We start from the raw sequence: 22,837 nt of genomic DNA, 5'->3' as shown, positions 1-22,837 counted from the left end.
ACTTCATCAAAGCATATGCTCTTAAATTAATCTGACAACTCAGTTAGCTCTGAAGATTCATATATTAGACTTAAATATGTAAGGGGCTACAATTCCAAAGTGTATAATTTTCCTTTGTATGAATTACTGTACCACCACTCCAACACTAAGTTAAAATTTTTGACAGAAGGAGATTGAATTTACCAATGTAGTTTAGATGTCAAATTCAGCTGGTAACACTTGTTGAAGCAACAATAAAATATACTGCATAAAGGGAATAATTGCAGGCTAGTCCCCCTTACCTTCAGGTAAACTAGATCTGAAAATTTACTGCGATTTATAATTTTATTTTGCTAATTTAAGGACTTAGCTAAAATGATACTGTCTGAGGAGTATTGTAGAAGTGGTACAGTGCAGGTAGGCTCACATATTATACGTAGAAGTTCAGATAACTGCAGATACCCATCAGCTTGGTTATTAACCACATTTTATTCTTTTTGTCATAATTCACTTTATTGTGGTTGACCTTTCAAGGTATTTTTATGGAGTCACTTCTTGGGCCATTTAATTTTCATCAATATGGAACTAATATAGCAGGGGGATGGGAACTAGTATGATAGAGCTGAGGATGAGCCTGCAGGTTTGCAAGTAGATGGTGTAATATGTGAAGAAGGACAAGACAATGATTGGCTAAAACTGCTGTCAGAGCAAAGAGTTAAGTTGTACCACAGAGGCAAAATTCATAAGAGCAAATAATGTAGGAGTGAAGGTGCTGTACTTAAATGCACATAGCATTCAGAATAAGGTGGACAAACTTGTGGCGCAATTAGAGACTGGTTGGTTTGATGTTGTGGGCATCACTGAGTCGTGGTAAGAGACGGAATTACATCTTTAGAAAGAGGTGACATAGGGTCAGAGAATGTTGAATCTTTGTAGGTGGAGTTAAGAAACTGCAAGGGTTAAAAAAGCATTTTGGGAATCATATATAGGCCTCTAAATAGTAGCCAAGATGTGGGGTTAAGATTGCAAAGGGAGCTGTAAAGAGCATGTAATAACGGGAATGTCACAATTGTAATGACAGACTTCAATATGCAAGGGGATTGGGAAAATCAGGTTGGTGTCCGATTGCAAGAGAGAGAATTTATTGAATGCCTATGAGATGGCTTTTTAAAGCAGCTTGTGTTTGAGCCTACTCGGGGAAAAGTATATTAGGGAGCTTAATGTAAAGGAACCATTAGGAAGCAGTGATCATAATATGATTGAATTCATACTGCAGTTTGAGAAGGAAGCATAAGTTGCATGTATCAGTATTGCAATGGAATAAAGGCAATTACAGAGGTAAGAGAGAGGAGCTTGCCCAGGTAGATTGGAGGAGGATACTGGCAGGTATGAGATGGCTAGAGTTTCTGGGAATAGATCACAAGGTTCAGGGTAGATATATTCCACAGAAGCAGTTGTTCTCAAATGGCAGTGGTAGGCAACCATGGCTGACAAGGGAAGTTAAGGACTGCATAAAAGTCAAGGAAAGGACATATAAGGTAGCAAAAGTGAGTGGGAAGTTGGATGATTGGGAAGCTTTTAAAATCCAACAAAAGGCAACTAAAAAAGCTATAAGAAGAGAAAAGATGAAATATGAGGGCAAACTAGCCAATAATATAAAGCAGCATACTAAAAGATTTTTGAATTACATGAAGAGTAAAAGTGAGTTGAGAGTTAATATTGGACCACTAGAATATGAGGCTGGCGAGGTCGTGAAGACAAAGAAATGGCAGATGAACTTAATGGGTACTTTGCATCTGTCTTCACTGTGGAAGACACTGTGAGCCAGAGGCCTGTGAGTATCACAGAGTAAGAGTGAGTGGCATTGCTATTACAAAGGAAAAAGTACTGGGCAAACTCAAAGGTCTTAACGTGGATAAGTCACCTGGATCAGATGGACTACATCCCAGAGTCCTAAGAGAGGTTGCTGAAGCATTGGTCATGATCTGTCAAGAATCACTTGATTCTGGCATGGTCATGGAACACTGCAAAATTGTAAATGTCACTCCACTCTTTAAGAAGGGATAGACAAAAGTGGGAAATTATAGGCCAGTTGGCCTAACATCAGTGGTTGAGAAAGTGTTGGAGGCCATTAGTAAGGATGAGATTTTGAGGTACTTGGAGACTAATGATAAAATAAGTCAAAGTCAGTATGGTTTCTGTGAAGGGAAATCTTGTCTGACAAATCAGTTAGAATTCTTCAGAAAGTAACAAGCAGAGTAGACGATGGTGAGGCAGTGGATGATGTTACTTGGATTTTTGGAAGGCATTTGATAAGGTGCCTCACATGAGACTGCTTAACAAGATAAAATCCTATGGTGTTACAAGAAAGATACCAGTGTGGATAGAGAAATGGCTGACAGGCAAGAGGCAGCCAGTGGGAATAAAAGGGGCCTTTTCTGGCTGGCTGCCAGTGTCTAATAGTGTTCCTCAGGGGTATTGGGTTTGCTACTTTTCACATTGTTTGTCAGTGATTTAGATAGTGGAATTGATGACTTGTGGCAAAGTTTGTGGATGATACAAAGATAGCTGGAGGAGTAGGTAGTGCTGAGGAAGTAATGTGATTGCAGCAGGACTTAAACAAATTGGAAGAATGGGCAAAAAAGCGGCAGATGGAATACAGTGTTGGGAAATGTATGATAATGCATTTTGGTAAAATGAACAATAGTGCAGACTATTATCTAAATGGTGAGAAAATTCAAACATCAGAGGTCTCTATTTGTACATTTCTTTATATATGTTTGGATTACATTGTGACTAGGCACTTATCAAGTGTAGTTTAATTGTGAAATATTTCAAGCATTTTAATAAAACTATCAAAATATGTCTTTGATATATCACTTTACGCTCCTTTGTAATTATGAAGAAAGCACAGCAGCATCTATACTTCCTTAGGAGTTTGCAGAGATTCAGCAGGACACCTCAAACTTTGACAAACTCCTATCTATGAGTAGTGGAGAGTATATTGACTGGCTGCATTACAGCCTGGTATGAAACACTAATGCCCTTGAACGGAAAGAACCACAAAAAGTAATGGACACAGCCTATTCCATCACGGGTAAAACCCTCCCAACTAACGAGCACATCTGTATGAAATGCCTTTGCAGGAAAGCAGCATCTATTGTCATGGATCCTCACCACCAATGACGTACTCTCTTCTCACTGCTGGAAGAAGGTACAACAGCCTCAGGACTCACACCACTTGGTTTAGAAACAGTTACTGCCCCTTGGCCCATCAGGTCCTTGAACCAAAGGGGATAACTTCAATAGCCCGTCATTGAAGTGATCCCACAAACAATGGGCTCACTTTCAAGGACTCTTCATCTCATGTTCTTGATATTTATTGTTTACTTATTTATTGTTATTATTTCTTCTTTTTGTATTTGCAGAGTTTGTTGTCTTCTGCACTCTGGTTGAGCACCCAAGTTGGGTGGTCTTTCATTGATTCTGTTATGTTATGATTCTATAGATTTATTGGGCATGCCTACAAGAAAATGAGTCTCAGGGTTGTATATGGTGACATACATGTACTTTGATAATAACGTTTACTTTGAACTTTATCTGAAATATTTCAACAAAACTGTCATAGTATGTTTTTGATGCATGGCTCCCTTTCCAGTGTTACCTGTGTAAATTGATCAGAGTTCAAAGTAAATTTATTATCAGACTACATATATCTTACCATTACTACCTTGAGAGTCATTTTCTTGCAGGCATTTACAGAAAAAAAAGGAGTACAGTAGAATTTTAAAGTATACATAAACAGACAAAAACTGACAAATACCAATGTGCGAAATAAGACAAACTGTGCTAATGAAATTGAGAAAATGAGCTGTAAAGAGTCCTGGAAAGTGAGACTGTGGATCATAGAATCAGTTCAAAGAAATGGTGAATGCCCATTCAGGAGCCTGATGGTTCTAAGATAATAACTGCTTCTGAACTTAGGGATGGACCTAAGGCTTCTGTACCACCTACTCGAGAGTAGTAGCAAAACAAGGGCATGGCCTGGATGGTGGGGATCTTTGATGGATGTTGTTTTCTTGTGGCAGCACCCCATGTAAGAGTGTTCAATACTGCAGTGGGCTTGACCTGTGATGGACTGAGTAGCTTTCGCTACTTTCTGTAACTTTTTCTATTCCTGGGCATTTTTCTTTTTTCATTCCAGGCTGCATTTTAACTAGCTAGGATACTCTGCTCGACTATTGAAGTTCATCAAAGTTTTTGGTGTCATGCTGAATCTACGTTGACTTTTCAGAAAATAGAGGCACTGTTGTGCCTTCTTTGTGATGGCACGTATATGCTGGTCCCAGGGCAGATCTTCTGATATGTTAACTCTAAGGAATTTAAAGTTACTGATCCTTTTCACCTCCAATCCCCTAATGAAGAGTGGATCATGGGCCTCCAGCTTCTTCCTCCTGTAGTTGATAATTAAGACTGCTGTTCTCTCTAATGAAAGCATCTTTCCATGATTAATTGGAGGACAGTGCACTTTAAGAGGAATGAAGTGATGATCATTTTTTTTTACATCTATACCTTTTGACAGTACGTCTAGTGGAAAAGTATTGATCAAAGAATTTTCTTACCAACATTGGCCTATTCACGCAATAATCATTTACGAACCTTAGAACATAAAGGGGTTACAGTGAAAGATTGACATTGGGTCCTTCAACACTGTTCCATAATTCTATAAGTATATTGCTGGCTTCTATCTCAGCTCTAATTGATTGTACAATCTTTAGATTGCTTAATTTTTTTACTATCTAGAAATCTATTGATCTCTTCAACAACTTTAAATTCCCTGGCCCTAGCTGCCTCATTTTCACCATATATGTCCAGTCCCTATACACTTCTATCCCCCATCAAGAAGTTCTCACCCTCTTTCTCAACAATAGGCCCATCTGATTCCCCTCCACCACCACCCTCCTCCATCTGATGGAAATGGTCCTCACACCCAACAAATTCTCTCTTGGTTTCTTCCACTTACTCCAAACCCAAGTTGTAGTCGTGGGCCCCAGCTATGCCTTCCTTTTTTTTTTTGGCTATGTGGAACAGTCCCTGTTCCAAGATTTCACGGGTAACACTTTCCAACTCTTTCTGTGCTGTATTGACAACTGCATTGGTGCTGTTTCATGCACCCATGCTGAGCTTGTCAATTTGATCAACTTTGCCTTCAGCTTCCACCCTGCCCTTAAATTCACTTGATCCGTCTCTGACACCTCTCTCCCAACTTTCTCGATCTCTGTTTTTCCATCTCTGGAACAAACTGTCTACCAATTTATTTTATAGACCTACTGACTCTCTCAGCTATACTTCTTCCTACCCTGCTCACTTGTAAAAATGCCATTCCCTTTTCTCAGTTCCTTTGTCTGCGCCTCATCTGTTTCCAGAATGAGGCTTTCCCTTCCATAACATCAGAGATGTCCTCTTCCTTTAAAGAAGGGGTTTCCCTTCCTCCACCATTGATGCTGCCCTCACCTGCATTTCCTCTATTTTTCAGATTTTTGCCCTCCCCCCATCTTTTTGCTGCCTTAAAAAATCTCCTCTTGTCCTAACCTACCACCCTGTGAGCCTCTGCATTCAGCACATCGTTCTCTGCAATCTCCACCATCTTCAATGGGATCTTAACACCAAACACATCTTTACTTGCCCACCACTCTCCACTTCCACAAGGATTGCTCCCTCCATGATTCCCTTGTACATTTATCCCTCCCCACTAGTCCCTCTCCTGGAACTTATCGCTGGAGAAATAATACACCCGCCCATTCACCTCCTCCCTCATCTCCATTCAGGGCCCCAAACAGGCCTTCTAGGTGAGGCAACACTTCACCTGCAAATCTGTTTGGTCTACTGTATCTGGTGCTTCTGACGTGCCTCCTCTACATCGGTGAGACCCTATGTCGAGTGGGGGACTGCTTTGTTGAGCATCTTTTCTCCATCCGGGGTATATTACGATCGAGGAACGTGTTTGCAGACAGGATATTGAACTTTTTTTACTGTTGGACTTCTGCCACATTCCACCGTGATACAACACTTGGCGGCACGGGAGGTCGTTCCTGCCTGCGGCCATCGAACGTGCAGCTCCTCCCATGGAGGGTCAGACACCCTGAGCCAATAGACTGGTCCTGGACTTATTTTCCATCTGGCATAGTTTGCATTTTGTTGTTTGATTGTTGGGGTTCTTTGTATTGCTATATTTACGCTCTATTCTTGGTTGGTGCAGCTGTAACGAAACCAAATTTCCCTCGGGATTAATAAAGTATATCTATCTATCTGTCTATCTATCCACAACAAGCAGGCCAACCATTTTAATTCCAATCCCTATTTCCATTCCAGCTTGTTGGTCCATGGCCTCCTCTACTGCAACAATGAGGCCACTCTCAGGTTGGAGGAGCAACACCTCAAATTATGTTTGGGTAGCCTCCAATCTGATGAAATGAACTTCATATTCTCTAACTTCCCTCTTCTATTCCTACTCTGGCCCCACTCTTACCTCCTCTCTTCTCCTCACCTGCCTTTCATTCTCCCTGGTGCTCCTCCTCCTTTTCTTTCTCCTATGGTCTATTCTCCTCTGCTATCAGATTTGTTCTTCTTTAGCCTTTTACATCTATCACCTCTCAGCTTCTCCCTCCACCCATCCTTCCTCCACCTACCTGGTATCTACTATCACCTTCTAGCTTGTACTCCTAGTATTTTCTTTGTAGTTTAATTTTTCTGTTTGATGATAATTTTTATATTCTCACCTATATATGTGTAAGCTAGGTGGCGGGGTGGAGATGTGTCTCTGCCAAAGGAGGTGCATGGACATTGAAATAGCAGATGAACTGAATACGTACTTTGCATCAGTCTTCTGTGGAAGACACCAGCAGTACGGTGGAAGTTCCAGGTGTCGGGGGCATAAAGTGTGTGAATCTACCATAACTAGAGAGAAGGTTCTTGGGAAACTGAATGGCCTGAAGTTAGATAAGTCACCTGGACCAGATGGTGTACGCCTCAGGGCTCTGAAAGAGGTGGCTGAAGAGATCGTGGAGGCATTAGCAATGTTCTATCAAGAATCGTTAGATTCTGGAACGGTTCTGGAAGATTGAAAAATTGGAAAAGTCACTCCACTCTTCAAGATGGAGAAAGACAGAAGAAAGGAAACTATAGGCCAGTTAGTCTGACCTCGGTGGCTGGGAAGATGTTGGTTAATTTTTAAGGTTAACTGGAGGCACATGATCAAATAGTCAGCATGGCTTCCACAGAGGAAAATCTTGCCTGACAAATCTGTTGGAATTCTTTGAAGAAATAGCAAGCAGGATGAGCAAAGGAGAATTTGTTGATGTTGTGTACTAGGATTTTCAGAAGGCTTTTGACGAGGAGCCACACAGGAGGCTGCAAAACAAGCTACAACCCCATAGTATGACAGGAAAGATTCTAGCATGGATGAAGCAGTGGCTGATTGGCAGGAGGCAAAGAGTGGGAATAAAGAGAGCCTCTTCTGTTTGGCTGCCAGTGACTAGTGGTGTTCACGGGGGGGGGGGTGGTCTGCGTTGGGACTAATTCTTTTTATGTTATATGTCAATGATTAGGAAGATGGAATTGGTGGCTTTGTTGCAAAGTTTGCGGGTGACATGAAGATAGGTGGAGGGGCAGGTAGTTTTGAGGAAGCAGAGAGAGGCTACAGAAGGACTTAGACAGATTAGGGAAACGGGCAAAGAAATAGCAGGTGGAATACAGTGTCGGGAAGTGTATAGTCATACACTTTGGTAGAAGAAATGAAAAGGTTGACTATTTCTAAATGGAGAGAAAATTCAACAAAACTGAGATGCGAAGGGACTTGGGGGTCCTTGTGCAGGATTCCCTAAAGGTCAGTTTGCAGGTCGAGTCGGTGGTGAGGAAGATAAATGTAATGTCAGCATTCATTTCAAGGTGACTAGAATATAAAAGGGAGGATGTAATGTTGAAACTTTATAATGCACTGGTGATGCCTCACTTGGAGTATTGTGAGCAGGTTTGGGCCCCTTATCTTATAAAGGATGTGGTGAAGCTGGCAAGGGTTCAAAGGAGGTTCATGAAAATGATTCCAGGATTGAAGGGCTTGTCATATGAAGAGTGTCTGATGGTCCTGGGCTTGTATTCACTGGAATTCAGAAGAATGAGGGGTGACCTCATTGAAACCTATCAAATGGTGAAAGGCCTTGATAGAGTGGATGTGGAGAGGATGTTTTCTATAGTGGGAGAGTCTAAGACCAGAGTTCACAGCCTCAGAATAGAGCGGCGTCCTTTTAGAATGGAGAGGAGGAGGAATTTCTTTAGCCAGAGAGTAGTGAATCTGTGGAATTCTTTGCCACGGGCAGCTGTGTAGACCAAGTGTTTATGTACACGTAAGGCAGAGGTTGATAGATTCTTGAATAGTCAGGGCATGAAAGGATTCGGGGAGAAGGCAGGAGACTGGGGCTGAGAAGAAAACTGGTTCAGCCACGATGAACTGGCAGTGCAGACTCCATGGGCCAAATGGTCTAATTCTGCTCCTGTATCTTATAGCCTTATGGTCACGCCATCACTCCGCTATCCTGCAGATCACCCTTGGACAAGGTGTAGCACCTGCTTAGCTCCTCAGCACCCATGATCAGGGTCATGTGAAGCCGTGGGAGCAGGTGGCGGATGGTCGTATGAACAGCTGGTGCATATCACAAGTCCTGGTTAAGCGACCACTGATGCCAGGTAGACAATCTTTGAAGAGTACTGATAATGGCTGGGGTCACCTGTCTTGCAAAGACATTGCCCAAAAGAAGGCAATAACATACCACTTCTGCAGAAAAATTCACCAGGAACAAACATGGCCATGGAATGACCATGATCGCCTATGTCATGACACGGCACATAATGAACGAACGATATGTGTAAGTGTTCAGTTAATTTTCTGGTACAGGTGGCCCCTGTTTTCCAAACGTTCGCTTTACAACACCTCGCTGTTACGAAAGACCTACATTAGTTACCTGCTTTTGCTAACAGAAGATGTTTTCACTGTTACGAAAAAAGGCAGTGTGCGCCCGAGCAGCCAAGCTCCTCCCCCGGAACTGCATTCTAGCCAGCTTTGCTTAAACACGTGCTTTATCTCGATTTATTTTGGGCATCCGTTAGCAAGATGAGTTCTAAGGTATTGGAAAAGCCTAAAAGAGCTCATAAGGGTATTACACTTAATTAAGCGTTTCGATCGTGGTGAACGAAGCAACGACATTGTCTGCGTGTTGAACTTGCCTGCGTCCAGCATTCGCACTATTTATACGTAGAGAGAAAAAATTTTGAAAGCTGCCGATGTTACTGTTGGTTCTGCTCGTAGCAAAGTGGTCTCTCTTAGTCAGCATCCGATAATGGATAAAATAGAAAGTCTGTTGCTTGAGTGGATTGATGGGTGTACAAAGCGTGGTGTTCCATTAAGTTTTCTTATACTTAAGGAGAAATCAGTCAGTCTTGTTAATAAGCTGAAACAGAAAGCACTGGACGATGGTGATGAAAGTGGAATTTAAAGGTAGACATGGGTGGTTTGATCAGTTTCTGGGGCAAGGGCAGCTTCATAGTTTAAGCAGTGGTCTCCAACCTCCAGGCCGCGGACCGATACATTGCCGCGAGAAATGCAGCGGTGCAGCGGTAGTCGGAACGCACCCAGCACATCTTTAAGAAAAAAGCTGAAATAAACAAGCTAATTAATTAGGTGCGGCCCGGCACATAAATGTCGGCCTAGATCAGAGGCGATTGCCAATTGCGTCAGGCTGTTATTTGTATAAGTAAGTGTTTAACTGTGACAAAACTGCAATTTATTGGAGTCTTCCCAATTCTAGTAAGTGAAACTACACTGTACATACATTATTTCTACTTTATATAGGTTGTATATTTTTATGTGTTATTTGGTATGATTTGGTAGCTTCATAGGTTAAAGGTTACCGGAGAGAGTGCTTCTGCTGAGAGCACTTGCGCCGTGTTTCTGCCGAGAGCGCTTCTGTGAGATTTTTGCTGCACTAGACAGTGCTGCAGAAAAGTATTTCTACTTTATGTAGGCTGTGTATTTATCATATCATTCCTGCTTTTACTATATGTTACCGTTATTTTAGGTTTTATGTGTTATTTGTCATGATTTTATAGGTTATTTTTTGGGTCTGGGAACGCTCAAAATTTTTTCCCATGTTAATAAATGGTAATTGCTTATTCTCTTTACGACATTCTGGCTTACGAACCGTTTCATAGGAATGTTCTACCTTTGGATAGCCGGGGAAACCTGTATAGCTGATTCTGCATTTTTTCTGGAAGCTTCTCAGTTTTCATGCAGCGAATGTCACCCCACTTGAATCTAACTATTTAATGGGTTAATAGTTTTGACTGGAATGTTGTTTATTTCTAGTCTGAGTATGAGATGGTCACAGCTTCTTTTTGTTAGCCTTCTTTACTTTGTTAATTCTTTGTTCGTGTAGCACTTATTAAAATGGCTGTAACCAGCAAGTTTTATGCCTCACTGTTGACTTCTGAAGAACCACTGGATCAATATCTGCAGATCCAACAACCTTTCGTGCTAGATTGCTGCAATTCACATCCTCTAAGAACTCCCAGAAATTAATCAAACATGATTTCATTTCCATAAATCTATTCTATTTTCTTTTCTTGGAACTTGTAGTTATAAACACAGACAGCATCCCAGATTTATGTTGGGCTCAATTGCTGAGAGAATTGTAATTGTGAAATTGCAATATGAAAATGAAGAATGCAAAGAACAATAGAAAAAAATTGGCTTCCTCAAGATTAGGATATCCAACAGCACATTTTACAGTCAATAAATACTCTGAAGATACTGTTACAACTATGTAAGAAATGAGGTAGCCAATTAGAACACAATCAACAATAAAACAAATAGCCAGATCATCTGTTTTTTTGTGTGTTGCTAGAGGGCTGATTGTTTGGCCAGACACCAAGAGAACTCTCTTTCAATGGCGCTGGGGGATCTTTAACGCCACCCGAACGGGTAGACTTGTCTGAAAGTTAGCTAATCAAGTATTATTGGGTTCTACTTTCACAGTGAGGAATAATAACATTGCAGCAGAACTAGGAAACCAAAGATATGACCTCACTGCCTCGTTTATTATTTTGGTTTGGCTGTGAGTCATGTCAGGCTTAATTCACTGTTTCCTGTGCAAGCTACACACACACACACACACACACACACACACACACACACACACACACACACTTCAAAAAAAAGTGTTTTCCTTTATTGCTCTAAAATATAATAATATAACCCAAAGATACATATTTTTGAGTAGTATCTGTGCAGATAGACAAATAAACTAATTATCACAGCACTAAGCATTGAACTTCCTGACAGCATTGTAGACCAAGGCTATGAATGAAATGAAGTCAGTTTAATTTAAGTTTATATTGAGCATAAATCCACAGGCAAAGATTTCAAAAGTTCATCTTTTAGCCTCAAATCTTAGAATACTTAATGAATATTAAACAACAGATCTCACACTGTTCACTAAGGTACTCTGAGGATGAAGGAATTTTACTTCAGTTTGGGCCGTGTGCCTTGTTGGATGTAGTAGTGATGCGTCACATTTCCATTGTTCAGCAAGAAATCTTTAAAAGAGAAAAAGTTGTTTTTTTCTGTTTGGCAATTTTAGCTTTTATTTTGCACACAAGTTGCATTTAGAATTCCCCATTTCAGCAAAGAGAATGTACTTATTCTAAATCTGTCAAATTCTGTTTGGTGCTGATTTATGACCATATGTACCAATTGTATAATTGAGTCTGTTTATAGCTACAGTGTATAAAATACATAATAATCTGTACAAGGCAAATCCATCAATATGATGCAGTAGAACTCATTTAAACATCTCACATTTAAACAAGCATTACACCATACAGTTCTTCACACAGAGAGTGGTGAATCTGTGGAATTCTCTGCCACAGCAAACTGTTGAGGCCAGTTCATTAGCTATGTTTAAAAGGAAGTTAGATATGGCCCTTGTGGCTACAGGGGTCAGGGGGTATGGAGGGAAGGCTGGGTTCTGAGTTGGATGATCAGCCATGATCATAATAAATGGCGGTGCAGGCTCGAAGGGCCGAATGGCCTACTCCTGCACCTATTTTCTATGTTTCTATGTTTCTATAAATCCTTACACACTGATAATCTTACTATGTAATAATTAATTATCCTGATTTATTTGTTATGAACCATTTTTTAAGATGATACACTTTGCAAAGTTAAAATCATTGTAGAATTAAAATAATAAATAAAGTTAATTAAAACACATGTTTAAAAATACTTAGGCACACAATACTTGTGGTTCTCATGCTCTTTATTGTTTACTTTGCTATTGATATCTTACTGCTTATATATCTATATGTGAACTAAATGGTGGTTCAGTTTAACTCTCAAATGGTGGGAGGTTTAAGGATATAATTGTCTCCTTATGTTTCCTAAGTCACAGCTCACAGTGTTATTGAAGCACTGGTAACGCTACTGGCTGGCAGGGTGAAGGTACACCTCTACCAGCGGAAGTGTAAGGTTCTCCTTCCCTCTGCTAGCCAACAGGCCACCCTTGGGCAAAGTGTAGCACCCCCCCCCAACACCACCACTGATCTGGGTCACATGGAGCCATGGGGGCAAGTGGTGGACGGTCAGACGAGCAGCTGGTGCCTATCACAAGTCCTGGTTATGCGGCTACCAGGCAATCATAGAAGAGTATTGATAATGGCGGGGGGTCACCTGTTTTGTAAAGACATTGCCTAGAAGAAAGCAATGGCAAACCCCTTCTGTAGAAAAATATGCCAAGGACAATCATGGTCATGGAAAGACATGGCATGTAATGAACAAACAAGTAATACTACGGCAGATTTACTTAGGTCTTGAAGGTTTAAGGAACCATTTCTCGAAGTACATTGTAAAAGGTAAGTACAGTTGTGCTGGGTTTTGCTGGACCCTGTCTGCTGCCTAGAATTGCCACCCACCTTCACTGAACTGGATTAGATTCAGAGGTTTAGTCTACCTGGCACAAACATGTTGATTCAGGCAGCCAAACGCAGATAATGTTGGCTGTGTACAACTTTGCCCCATCTCACCAATGCTGCCAATGTCTGTTGAAGTTGACAAAGCTGGTGGGGTGGAGGTGGGGACTTCTGTCAAAGTGGCTAGGCTGCTTAGCAGTTTTTAGAAGTTTCTGATCTTCAGACTTTTAACAGGTATTAAAATTGATGAAAATAATGCCAAAACTGTTGAAAAAATTAATAAAATTACATTAAAATGCTAGGAGTGCTGTGGTAGTACTGGAGAGGGTGCAGAGGAGATCCACCAGGATGTTGCTTCAGGTGAAACATTTCAGTTAGGAGGAAATAACTGAGGAAATACGTTGGGGCAGGACAGTAGCATAGTGGTTAGCACCATGCTTTACTGTACTGGTGATCTGGGATCAATTCCCACCGCTGCCTGTAAGGACTTTGTATGTTCTCCCCGTGATCGCATGGGATTCCTCCGGGTAGTCTAGTTTCCTCCCACAGTCCAGTTGGTAGGTTAATTGGTCTTTGTAAATTGTCCCATGATTAGGCTGGGATTAAATCGTGGGATTGCTGTGTGGAGTGGCTCAAAAGGCTAGAGGAGCCTATTCCGTGCTCTATCTCAATTAAAAAAAAAATATCAACAGAAGCTGGAGAGGCTCTGTCTATTTTCTCTGGAGAGGAGGAGGTTAATGATGTGGGGGAGAGACAGGGTGAGCTTTGGAAATCTATTCTCCTTCTCAGAGTTGAATAATACTGGAGGCATCAATTTAAGGAAAAGGGTAAATGTTTGAAGAAGGGGGACTTTTATCACCCAGACAATGCTTAAGAGTGTGGTGGAAGCAGATTTGCTGACAGTATTTAAAATCATCTGGTTAAGCACTGGAACCATCTAGGGTACGGACCAAATGCTGAATGGTGTAATTAGTATGTATAGGCACCCCTGGTCATTGTGAACATAATGGGCCCAAATGGCCTGTTTCCATGTTCTATGTTTATAAAGGTAAAAATAATTTTTATTTGTCACATGTACATCAAAACATACAGTGAAATGCATCACTTGTGTAGGGGATGTGCTGGGGGCAGGCACCCTGTTTCTACGGCTATGAATTAGAACTTATTTTATAGGTATTAAACTTATGGTCAGTTATTGGAAAAACAAACTCTGTTTTCTCATTCCAAGTGTTATAGATCCCCAACAAGGTAAACATTGTCTTACGTTCAGTGTCAGACTTGACCTAGTGTAATATTGTGGAGGTGATTTCCCCAGAGTACTGATGAACAATCTCAGTCAGACTGGTCTTGACGGAGTGTAGTGACAGTTACGGAATCTCTATCACTTATTAAGCCTCTGAAATCTGTTGCTTATTTCCATCAAGGTGACTGAACACTGATGATTTCCTTCAGAACCACCAGACACTGTCACCAAAATTACAAAGTACAAAGTAAATTTTTATCATCAAAGTACATGTATGTCACTATATACAACTCTGAGATCCACTTACTTGTTGGTGTCCTCAGCAAATCTATAGAATAGTAACTATAACAGAATCAAAGAAAGACCACCAAACTAGGGCATTCAGCCAGAGTGCAGAAGACAACAAACTGTGCCAACGCAAGTATAAATAGATAGAGCAATAAATATTGAGGACACGAGATGAAGAGTCCTTGAAAGTGAGTCCGTTGGTTGTGTGAACATTTCAATGTTGGGGCAAGTGAAGTTGAGGGAAGTTATCCGCTTTTGTTCAAGAGCTTGATGGCTGGAGAGTAGTAACTGTTTTTGAACCTGGTGGTGCGAGTCCTGAGGTTCTTGTATCTTCTTCCTGATGGTAGCAACAAGAAGAGAGTATGTCCTGGGTGGTGGGGATCCCTGATGATGGATGCTGCTTTCCGATGACAGCGTTTCATGTAGATGTGTTCAGTAGTTGGGAGGACATTACCTGTGATGGAGTTGGCTGAATCCACTAGAGGATCCAAGATTCTGGAGAATATCCTTAAATATAAAAATAGGATGAATTATGTTGTGTAATGTTTGAAGTTTAAATGTCGTTTTGTTCATTTTCTTATAGAACTTTCCTTCATTTAACACTTAGCTTTCTTATGGTAGATGACCTCTTCCCAGAAACGTTTAGCTATGTGGTTAAAATCATGCACTGAACTTCATTTTTCTTGAGAAAAACATGTATCTTAAAATATCTACAAATACCTGGGGATACGAATTGACAATAAACTGGACTGGTCTAAGAATACTGCGGCTGTCTACAAGAAGGGTCAGAGCCGTCTCTATTTCCTGAGGAGACTGAGGTCCTTTAACATCTGCCGGACGATGCTGAGGATGTTCTCCGAGTCTGTGGTGGCCAGTGCGATCATGTTTGCTGTTGTGTGCTGGGGCAGTAGGCTGAGGGTAGCAGACGCCAACAGAATCAACAAACTCATTCGTAAGGCCAATGATGTTGTGGGGATGGAACTGGACTCTCTCACGGTCGTGTCTGAAAAGAGGATGCTGTCTAAGTTGCATGCCATCTTGGTCAATGTCTCCCATCCACTACATAATGTACTGGGTGGGCACGGGAGTACATTCAGCCAGAGACTCATTCCTCCGAGATGCAGCACAGAGCGTCATAGGAAGTCATTCCTGCCTGTGGCCATCAAACTTTACAACTACTCCCTTGGGGGGTCAGACACTGAGCCGATAGGCTGGTCCTGGACATTTCATAATTTACTGGCATAATTTACATATTACTATTTAACTATTTATTACTATTTTCTATTACTATTCTATTACTATTTATTATTTCTATGACTATTACTATTTATTAATAGTAATATTACTATTACTATTTCTATTACTTTATTATTTATGGTGCAACTGTAACGAAAACCAATTTCCCGTGGGATCAATGAAGTATGACTATGAATGAACTATGACAGGATGATCTGGGATTTGCTGTATGATGAAATACCTGGTGTATTAATTGGAGCAGTGAAGATACTACTTTTTCTAATGTATTTTATATTTAATAGTTATGTATCCTCATTTAAGATGACTCTGTCACAAGTACAGGTCGACCTTCACTAATCCGGCACCATTGGGACCTGAGAAGTGCCGTATTAGTGAAAATGCCAAATTACAGAAGGATCGCATTAAGCATAATCAGTGCTGGATTATCGAAGGAAACGGATTACAGGTAGTTGGATTAATGAAGGTCCACTGTACTACAAAATCATTTGCCATTGATAATAAGAATCAGAATCGGAATCAAAATCAGGTTTACTGTCACTGGCATTTGTCGTGAAATTTGTTGACTTTGTAGCAGCGGTACAATGCAATACATAATAATATAAAAAATGTGAATTACAGTAAGTCAATATTAAGTAGTTAAATAAGTAGTACAAAAATAGAAATAACAAAAGTAGTGAGGTCGTGTTCATGGGTTCAATATCCATTCAGAAGTTGAATGGCAGAGGGGAAGAAGCTGCTTCTGAATTGCTGAGTGTGTGTCTTCAGGCTTCTGAACCTCCTTCCTGATGGTAGCAATGAGAACATGGCGTGTCCTGGGTGATGGGGGTCCTTAATAATGGACACCACCTTTTTGAAGCAACATTCCCTGAAGATGTTGTGGATACTACAAAGGCTAGTGCTCATGATGGAGCTGACAAGGTTTCCAACTGTTTGTAAATTCCCTTCCTAGATATTAGGAATCGTACATTAGTAATGTATTGCCATCCCTTAATTCTCAGTCATACCAGAGATCTGGCAACTGAAAGGCATTATTCCAGGCTTGAGCACATCATCTGCTCCAGGATTAAATTATAACAGTGAAGCCTCGATTCTTTTTATCGTATTTTTGGGATGTCAGCATTTCAGTTAATGCCAACATTTTTTTGCCCATCCCTAATTATTCTTGAGAAAGTGGCATTGGGTGACATTCCTTAACTGTGCCAGTTCTTCAGGTAAAGTGCTGCGATGGATGGAGTTCCAGGATTTAGAATGAGTGACAATGAAGGGATGGCAATGTATTTCCAATTCATGATGACTAGTGATTGGGAAAGGAATCTACAAACAGTTGCTATCTCAGACGGATAATATAGAGAGAACATTTATTCACCCAGTTGTAGAGTTTGTGCACATTAAAATAGAAATGTTGATGGGTGACTGTTTTAACACTTACAGAATAGAATGTTAGCATTTTTTTAATAAGGTGTGTATTCTAAATATATTAATTCATATTGTTGACATTATGAAATGAAATTTGCCAGTGTATTTGTTTTGGCGAAATTGAAAGAAGTGATATATTCAAGCCTTTTACTGAATTAATATTTTGTTGTTGATTCAAAGGGCAGGAAAGTAGAGGCTGAGAAATACTTTTTGCGTTCTATCCAGCTAGATCCAAGCAAAGGAAATTGCTACATGCATTACGGTGAGTCCTTCATGTGTTGTTTAACGTGCCCCCTAGTTTTAGAGAAAAAATGGTTTTAATGCCTTTGTTAGGATACCACATGTTTTACATCAATAAATTAATGTGAAATTGCAGAACAATAATATAGATGATCAGCTAATATACAAAACATGATTATTGAGAAACAAATATTGGGTCAAGGCATCAATTAAGAACTGCCTGCTCTTCTTTCAACCTTAGTAAATAAATAAAAACTTGATTTTATTTTGGTCCTTTCACTTACCTCAGGAAATTTCAAGGGGTTTATGATCAATAAAATATTTTAGAAATATAGTTACTTAAACACTGCAAGTGACAAGATGTCCAATTTATGCATGGCATTCAATATACGCATGAATCTTCCCAGAATCAATATGATGCTTTGTGCTAAATGATCAATTAATCTTAGTGACTTTGATAAATATTTACCAGAACACTGGGGGAGCAGCATTCCTTTTATTATGTAGTTCTATGTTAAGTTAATTTTGTATTGCATTAGCAACTTACTTCAATTAAATTAAAGTCTATGGCAATATAATGCATGAACTGAATCATTACAACTTAAAAACCTCATTCATCTTTCCTCAGCTCTGAACCTTTGGTATTCAGAGCTTAAGTGTGATTTTAGCCACTGCCATCCTGATCAGAACTCCATCCCGCACTTAGTTCATAATTTGTAGATAGTGGAAAACCTTGGAAGATGAGAGGAAAATCATTTGCAAGAGAATACGCAGTTTACATACCTTCCTACTGATTTTAATGTGACTTGTCCATTTAAGTTTCTGGCTAAAGTTAGCTCTGTGGAAGTTGATAATGGGACATTTAGTGTGATTGTAATGCCATTGAATGTCAAGAGGAAGTTGCTTTACAATCATTTGTTGAAGATAGCCATTACTTGTTGCTCATGTAGCATAAATATTAATGGCCTAACTCTGGATGTTGCTCAGGGCTTTCTGCATTTAGCTCAAAGAGCAATAAATGTGCATGGATGAGTAAATCATGAATTTTGCTTGATAATTCTGTCAACAATCCCTCCCAATGTGTTGCTGATGATAGACAGTAGACCTTAGTGATAATTGGCTGGATTGGTTTTATTCTGCCTTTAGTAGACAATGCTTGGGGATTGTTGCCTCATTTCATTGCATTCAGACCAATGTTTAAGTTGTTTTGTAAAGCCTAGTTAGAAGACTGGGCACAGCAGGTGCACAAAATGTTTGCTCGGTAACCAGTTTATTGCGAGGGACTTTGAATATTGCTGTATCTCTTACACTAAGCCTTTTTTTAATATCTTGAGAAGTGAATAACATTTGCTGAAGCTTGACTTCCAAGGCAGTTGATATGCATCACCAACTTGCAACGTTTGTCTAAAGTGCTGGCAAATGTTTTCTCTGTCATTATTGGGGGGGTGGGTTTGTGGGCGATAACCCTCTGAATTCTTTAATTAACAGAGGGACATCTGTTTGGCACCATTCATGATACATGTTGCAGTATGAACAACTTAATTGTGCCCAGTCCAATAATTGAAATCCTACCAATAAACTGCACTTGATTAAAATCAGTTACTTTAACATGCCATTGCAATATAGGTCATTGATATAAGTTTGAGTATTGGTTGTACCAGTACTTATTGGATTTACAGAAGGAAAATTAGAAACAGATGCATCCATAGTGTTTAATGAGGTTCTATCAGTAATTTTTATAAAAAAAAATGCTAAAATCCTTTTATTTTTTGGGAAATAAAGCCAACCTCTTGTTACATTCTTTCGATCAAATCAATGAAGAATAATATTTAAAAGCACGTTTTAACATTCTGAGAGCGAATTAATGTTTAGATTTATCTTCAGCAGTGCCTCTAACGTCTCATTAAAGGGATTATAAGGCAGTTTTGGGTGCTATTTAATGTGATAAAGCTGTTCCACTGTAAATGTATGCACCAGAATACATTGGCATACTGATGTTTTCACCATGTGTAAATAGTGAACTGGAGTTTTGACCCCTTCCTGTCTCCGTTCCCCCCCCCCACCCATTCTGTTGAGTATCTGGTTTCGGGTTTATTTGCGGGAGTGAACTGCATAGCAGCAGGATCAAATCACACTTGGACTACTCCTGTATATTTGTTAACAGCTGGTTTAGAATAGCACTTTGAGCCACAATTGGCACATGGCCCGGGATCAGGAATGAGACATAAATTAATAAAGCCACTTACCCTTAAATGATAATAAAAATAATAAAGTATAGCCTTTTAGTTTATTTTTAATACTACCAATATCCATCAAAATTCCAAAGATTGCACATGTGTTTATAGATTGGATCGAGCCGGATTGAAGGACATACTGCGTGCCACACATGGTCTGAAACTCAGCTGGGAAATTCCAACGGGAGAACCTATTTGTTTAAAACTTTACTGATTTAGGGAAAGAAAAGCCCTGATTACTATTTAAACAGAACCTCTGAAACTTCTAGCAGCTCACTCTTTGAACTTTTCCTCTCGAACTATGATTATAAACAGTTTGGGCACAGTCAATTCCAGGAATAAAATACAGCACATGAAGGTTGCTGCCATCAGATTTGGACCCATTGAGTTTAAAATATAAAATAGCACCGTTATGTTGTTGTGTATTTAATAATACCACTTCATGACTGTAGAACACAAGGGAACATACTCTGAATTCACTACCATATATCTTTCCAGAAGATCATAAGACATAGGGGAAGAATTAGACCATTTGGCCCATCAAGTCTGCTCTGCTATTCCATCATGGCTGATTTATTTTCTCTCTCAGCCCCATTCTCCTGCCATCTCCCTGTAATCTTTGACACCCTTACTAATCGAGAACCTATTAACCCTTGCTTTAAATATACCCAGTGACTTGGCTTCCACAGCAATCAGTGTCAATGACTTCCACAGATTCACTACCCTCTGACTAAAGAAATTCCTTCTCATCTCTGTTCTAAAGGAATGTCCTTCTATTCTGAGTGTGTGTCCTCTAGTCCTGGACTCCCCCACTATAGGAAACATCCTCTACACGTTCACTTTATCTAGGCCTTTCAATATTTGACAGGTTTCAGTGAGGTCCCACATTATTCTAAGCTCCTGCAAGTCGAGGCTCAGAGCCATCAAACCCTCTACCTATGCTAACCTTCTTCCTGGCATCATTTTGGTGAACCCCTTCTGGACCATCTCCAATGCCAGCACATTCTTTCTTACATAAAGAACCTAAAACTGTCAAGTTTCTGAGCTTCGCTTCTGTCAGAAAAATTGTTCTTATCAAAAATGAAATAATTTTCTGCCTATTGAAAGAATGGAGGGAGGATTTTTTCGTTCACCCAGGACATGCCCTCTTCTCATTGCAACCACTGGGGAGGTACAGAAGCCTAAAGGCACACACTGAACGATTCAGTAACAGCTTCTACCCCTCTTCCATATGATTTCTGAATGGACATTGAACCCATGCATAGTGTGTGTGTGTGTGTGTGTGTGTGTATAAATGCACACGTCATTTACGGTTTTTACAATGTATTGCAATGTACTGCTGTCGCATAACAACAAATTTCACGACATGTGCCGATGATACTAAACCTGATTCTGATTCTGATTAAAGAAAAGCACTTGGTGTATCTTCCAGTTATTTGCATTTCCATGAAATTTCTTGGGCTTTATATTTTAAATTATTCAGTATCATACATTAAAAATCACTTCTACTATGCACCATTATCACAAGAAGTTCTGCAGATGTTACAAAATCTTGAGCAATACACACAAAGTGCTGGAGGAATCCTGCAAGTCAGGGAACATCTATGGAGGGGAGTGGTTGTGAAGAAGGGTCTCGACACGAGACATTGTCTGTTTATCATCCACCACCTTTTATAACCTCAATACTTATAAGTTGTTGCAAACAATGAATAACATGGTCCCTGGTCTATTGTCAGAAACTTAACTAATTTGAGCACTGCAAGCTTTCACGAAAAAAATAACAGATTCAAAGTTCAACGTAAATTTATTATCAAAGCACATATATGTCACCATGTACAACCTGGAGATTAATTTTCTTGCAGTAAATCCATAATGGAGTAATAACCATAATAGAGTCAATGAAAGACAATTTGTCTTTTGTTCAATCAGTGTGCAACCAATTTGTCTTCTGTTCAAGACAGAACGGTGTGCAAATTTTTAAATAAAGAAATAATAACAACACATAAATAAGCATAAATATTGAGAACTTGAGAGGAAAAGTCCTTGAAAGTGAATCTATAGGTTGTGGGAACACGTCAATGAAGATCAGTGCGGTTATCCCTTTTGGTTCAAGAGTCTGATGGTTGAGGGATAGTCGTTCCTGAACCTGGTGGTGTGAGTCCTGAGCCTCCTGTACCTTCTTTCTGATGGCAGCAGTGAGGAGAGAGCATTTCCTGTGTGGTGGGGGGTCCATGAGAATGGATGATGCTTTCCTGTGGTAACGCTTCATGTAGATGTGCTCAATGATGGAACAGATTTACCGAAATGCAGTCTGGACATGGAACTGTTTTCCCACAGTAGAAATGTTGGGTAAGGGAGATGTTTTAATAAGGAAATCAGTACTAACTCTTGGGAAATCTTTTTTTTACTTGGTCCCATGGGATAGTTTATGAACTGAAACTTGGTTTATTATCTCTTCTGTACAACAAGACTATTGAGAACTAGTGGCTGAGAATACACATCTGTAAGTACTGCATAGCATGTCAGCTGAGAGTTTACATTTCATTCTCAGAGAGAGGGCTGATGGAACAGTCCACACCAGCATTCAGTAAGATTTTGACAACACATAGGTGTGGCAAATAAGATTAGCCGCAAATAGGTGCGTAGCAATAGTTATTAACAGCAAGAATAAAGTCAAACTTTTGTTCAGCAGTCTTACTTTTGGTCAGGTCCCTAATCGTTCTGCATGTTTACTGTTGTTTCTAAAATCTACTGGTAGTGACATGGATGCTGTTGCTAGTAAAATAGACCAAATCTGGATATCCTGGAACAAGTGAGTCAGCTGACTCCCCGAAGCCTTTTCACCAGCATCAAGCTATCTCAGGCATGTGACTGAATATTCCCCACTAGCCTGGTTTATTGTAGAACCAAAAATATTCTCCCTGTGACTGAGTGACCGTGTTTATACACTCTTGGACTGTATTTCTTGGAGTTTAGCAGAATGAGGGAAGACCTCATAGAAGCATTTCGAATGTTGAAAGGCATTGACAGAGTGGATGTGGCAAAGTTGTTTTCCGTGATGGGGGAGTCTAGTACGAGAGGGCATAACTTAAGGATTGAAGGGCACCTATTCAGAACAGAGATGCGAAGAAATTTTTTTAGCCAGAGGGCGGTGAATCTATGG

The 22,837-nt window shown here is 40.0% G+C and overlaps 1 protein-coding gene across 1 annotated transcript in view; it reads left to right on the top strand.

Moving 5' to 3' along the window:
- The window catches only part of LOC134352313 (protein O-mannosyl-transferase TMTC2-like), a 226,675-nt gene that overhangs the window by 168,237 nt on the left and 35,601 nt on the right, over positions 1-22,837 (top strand). The window contains exon 9 of the mRNA XM_063059608.1: positions 17,381-17,462. Within this exon, the coding sequence (XP_062915678.1) occupies positions 17,381-17,462 (82 nt within the window). The remainder of the gene's footprint in view (positions 1-17,380; positions 17,463-22,837) is intronic.

This window comes from Mobula hypostoma, chromosome 9, assembly GCF_963921235.1.
Source record: "Mobula hypostoma chromosome 9, sMobHyp1.1, whole genome shotgun sequence".
NCBI lineage: Eukaryota > Metazoa > Chordata > Chondrichthyes > Myliobatiformes > Myliobatidae > Mobula > Mobula hypostoma.
Note: the sequence above shows the minus strand (reverse complement) of the source record. Positions and strands in the feature narration are given on the sequence as shown.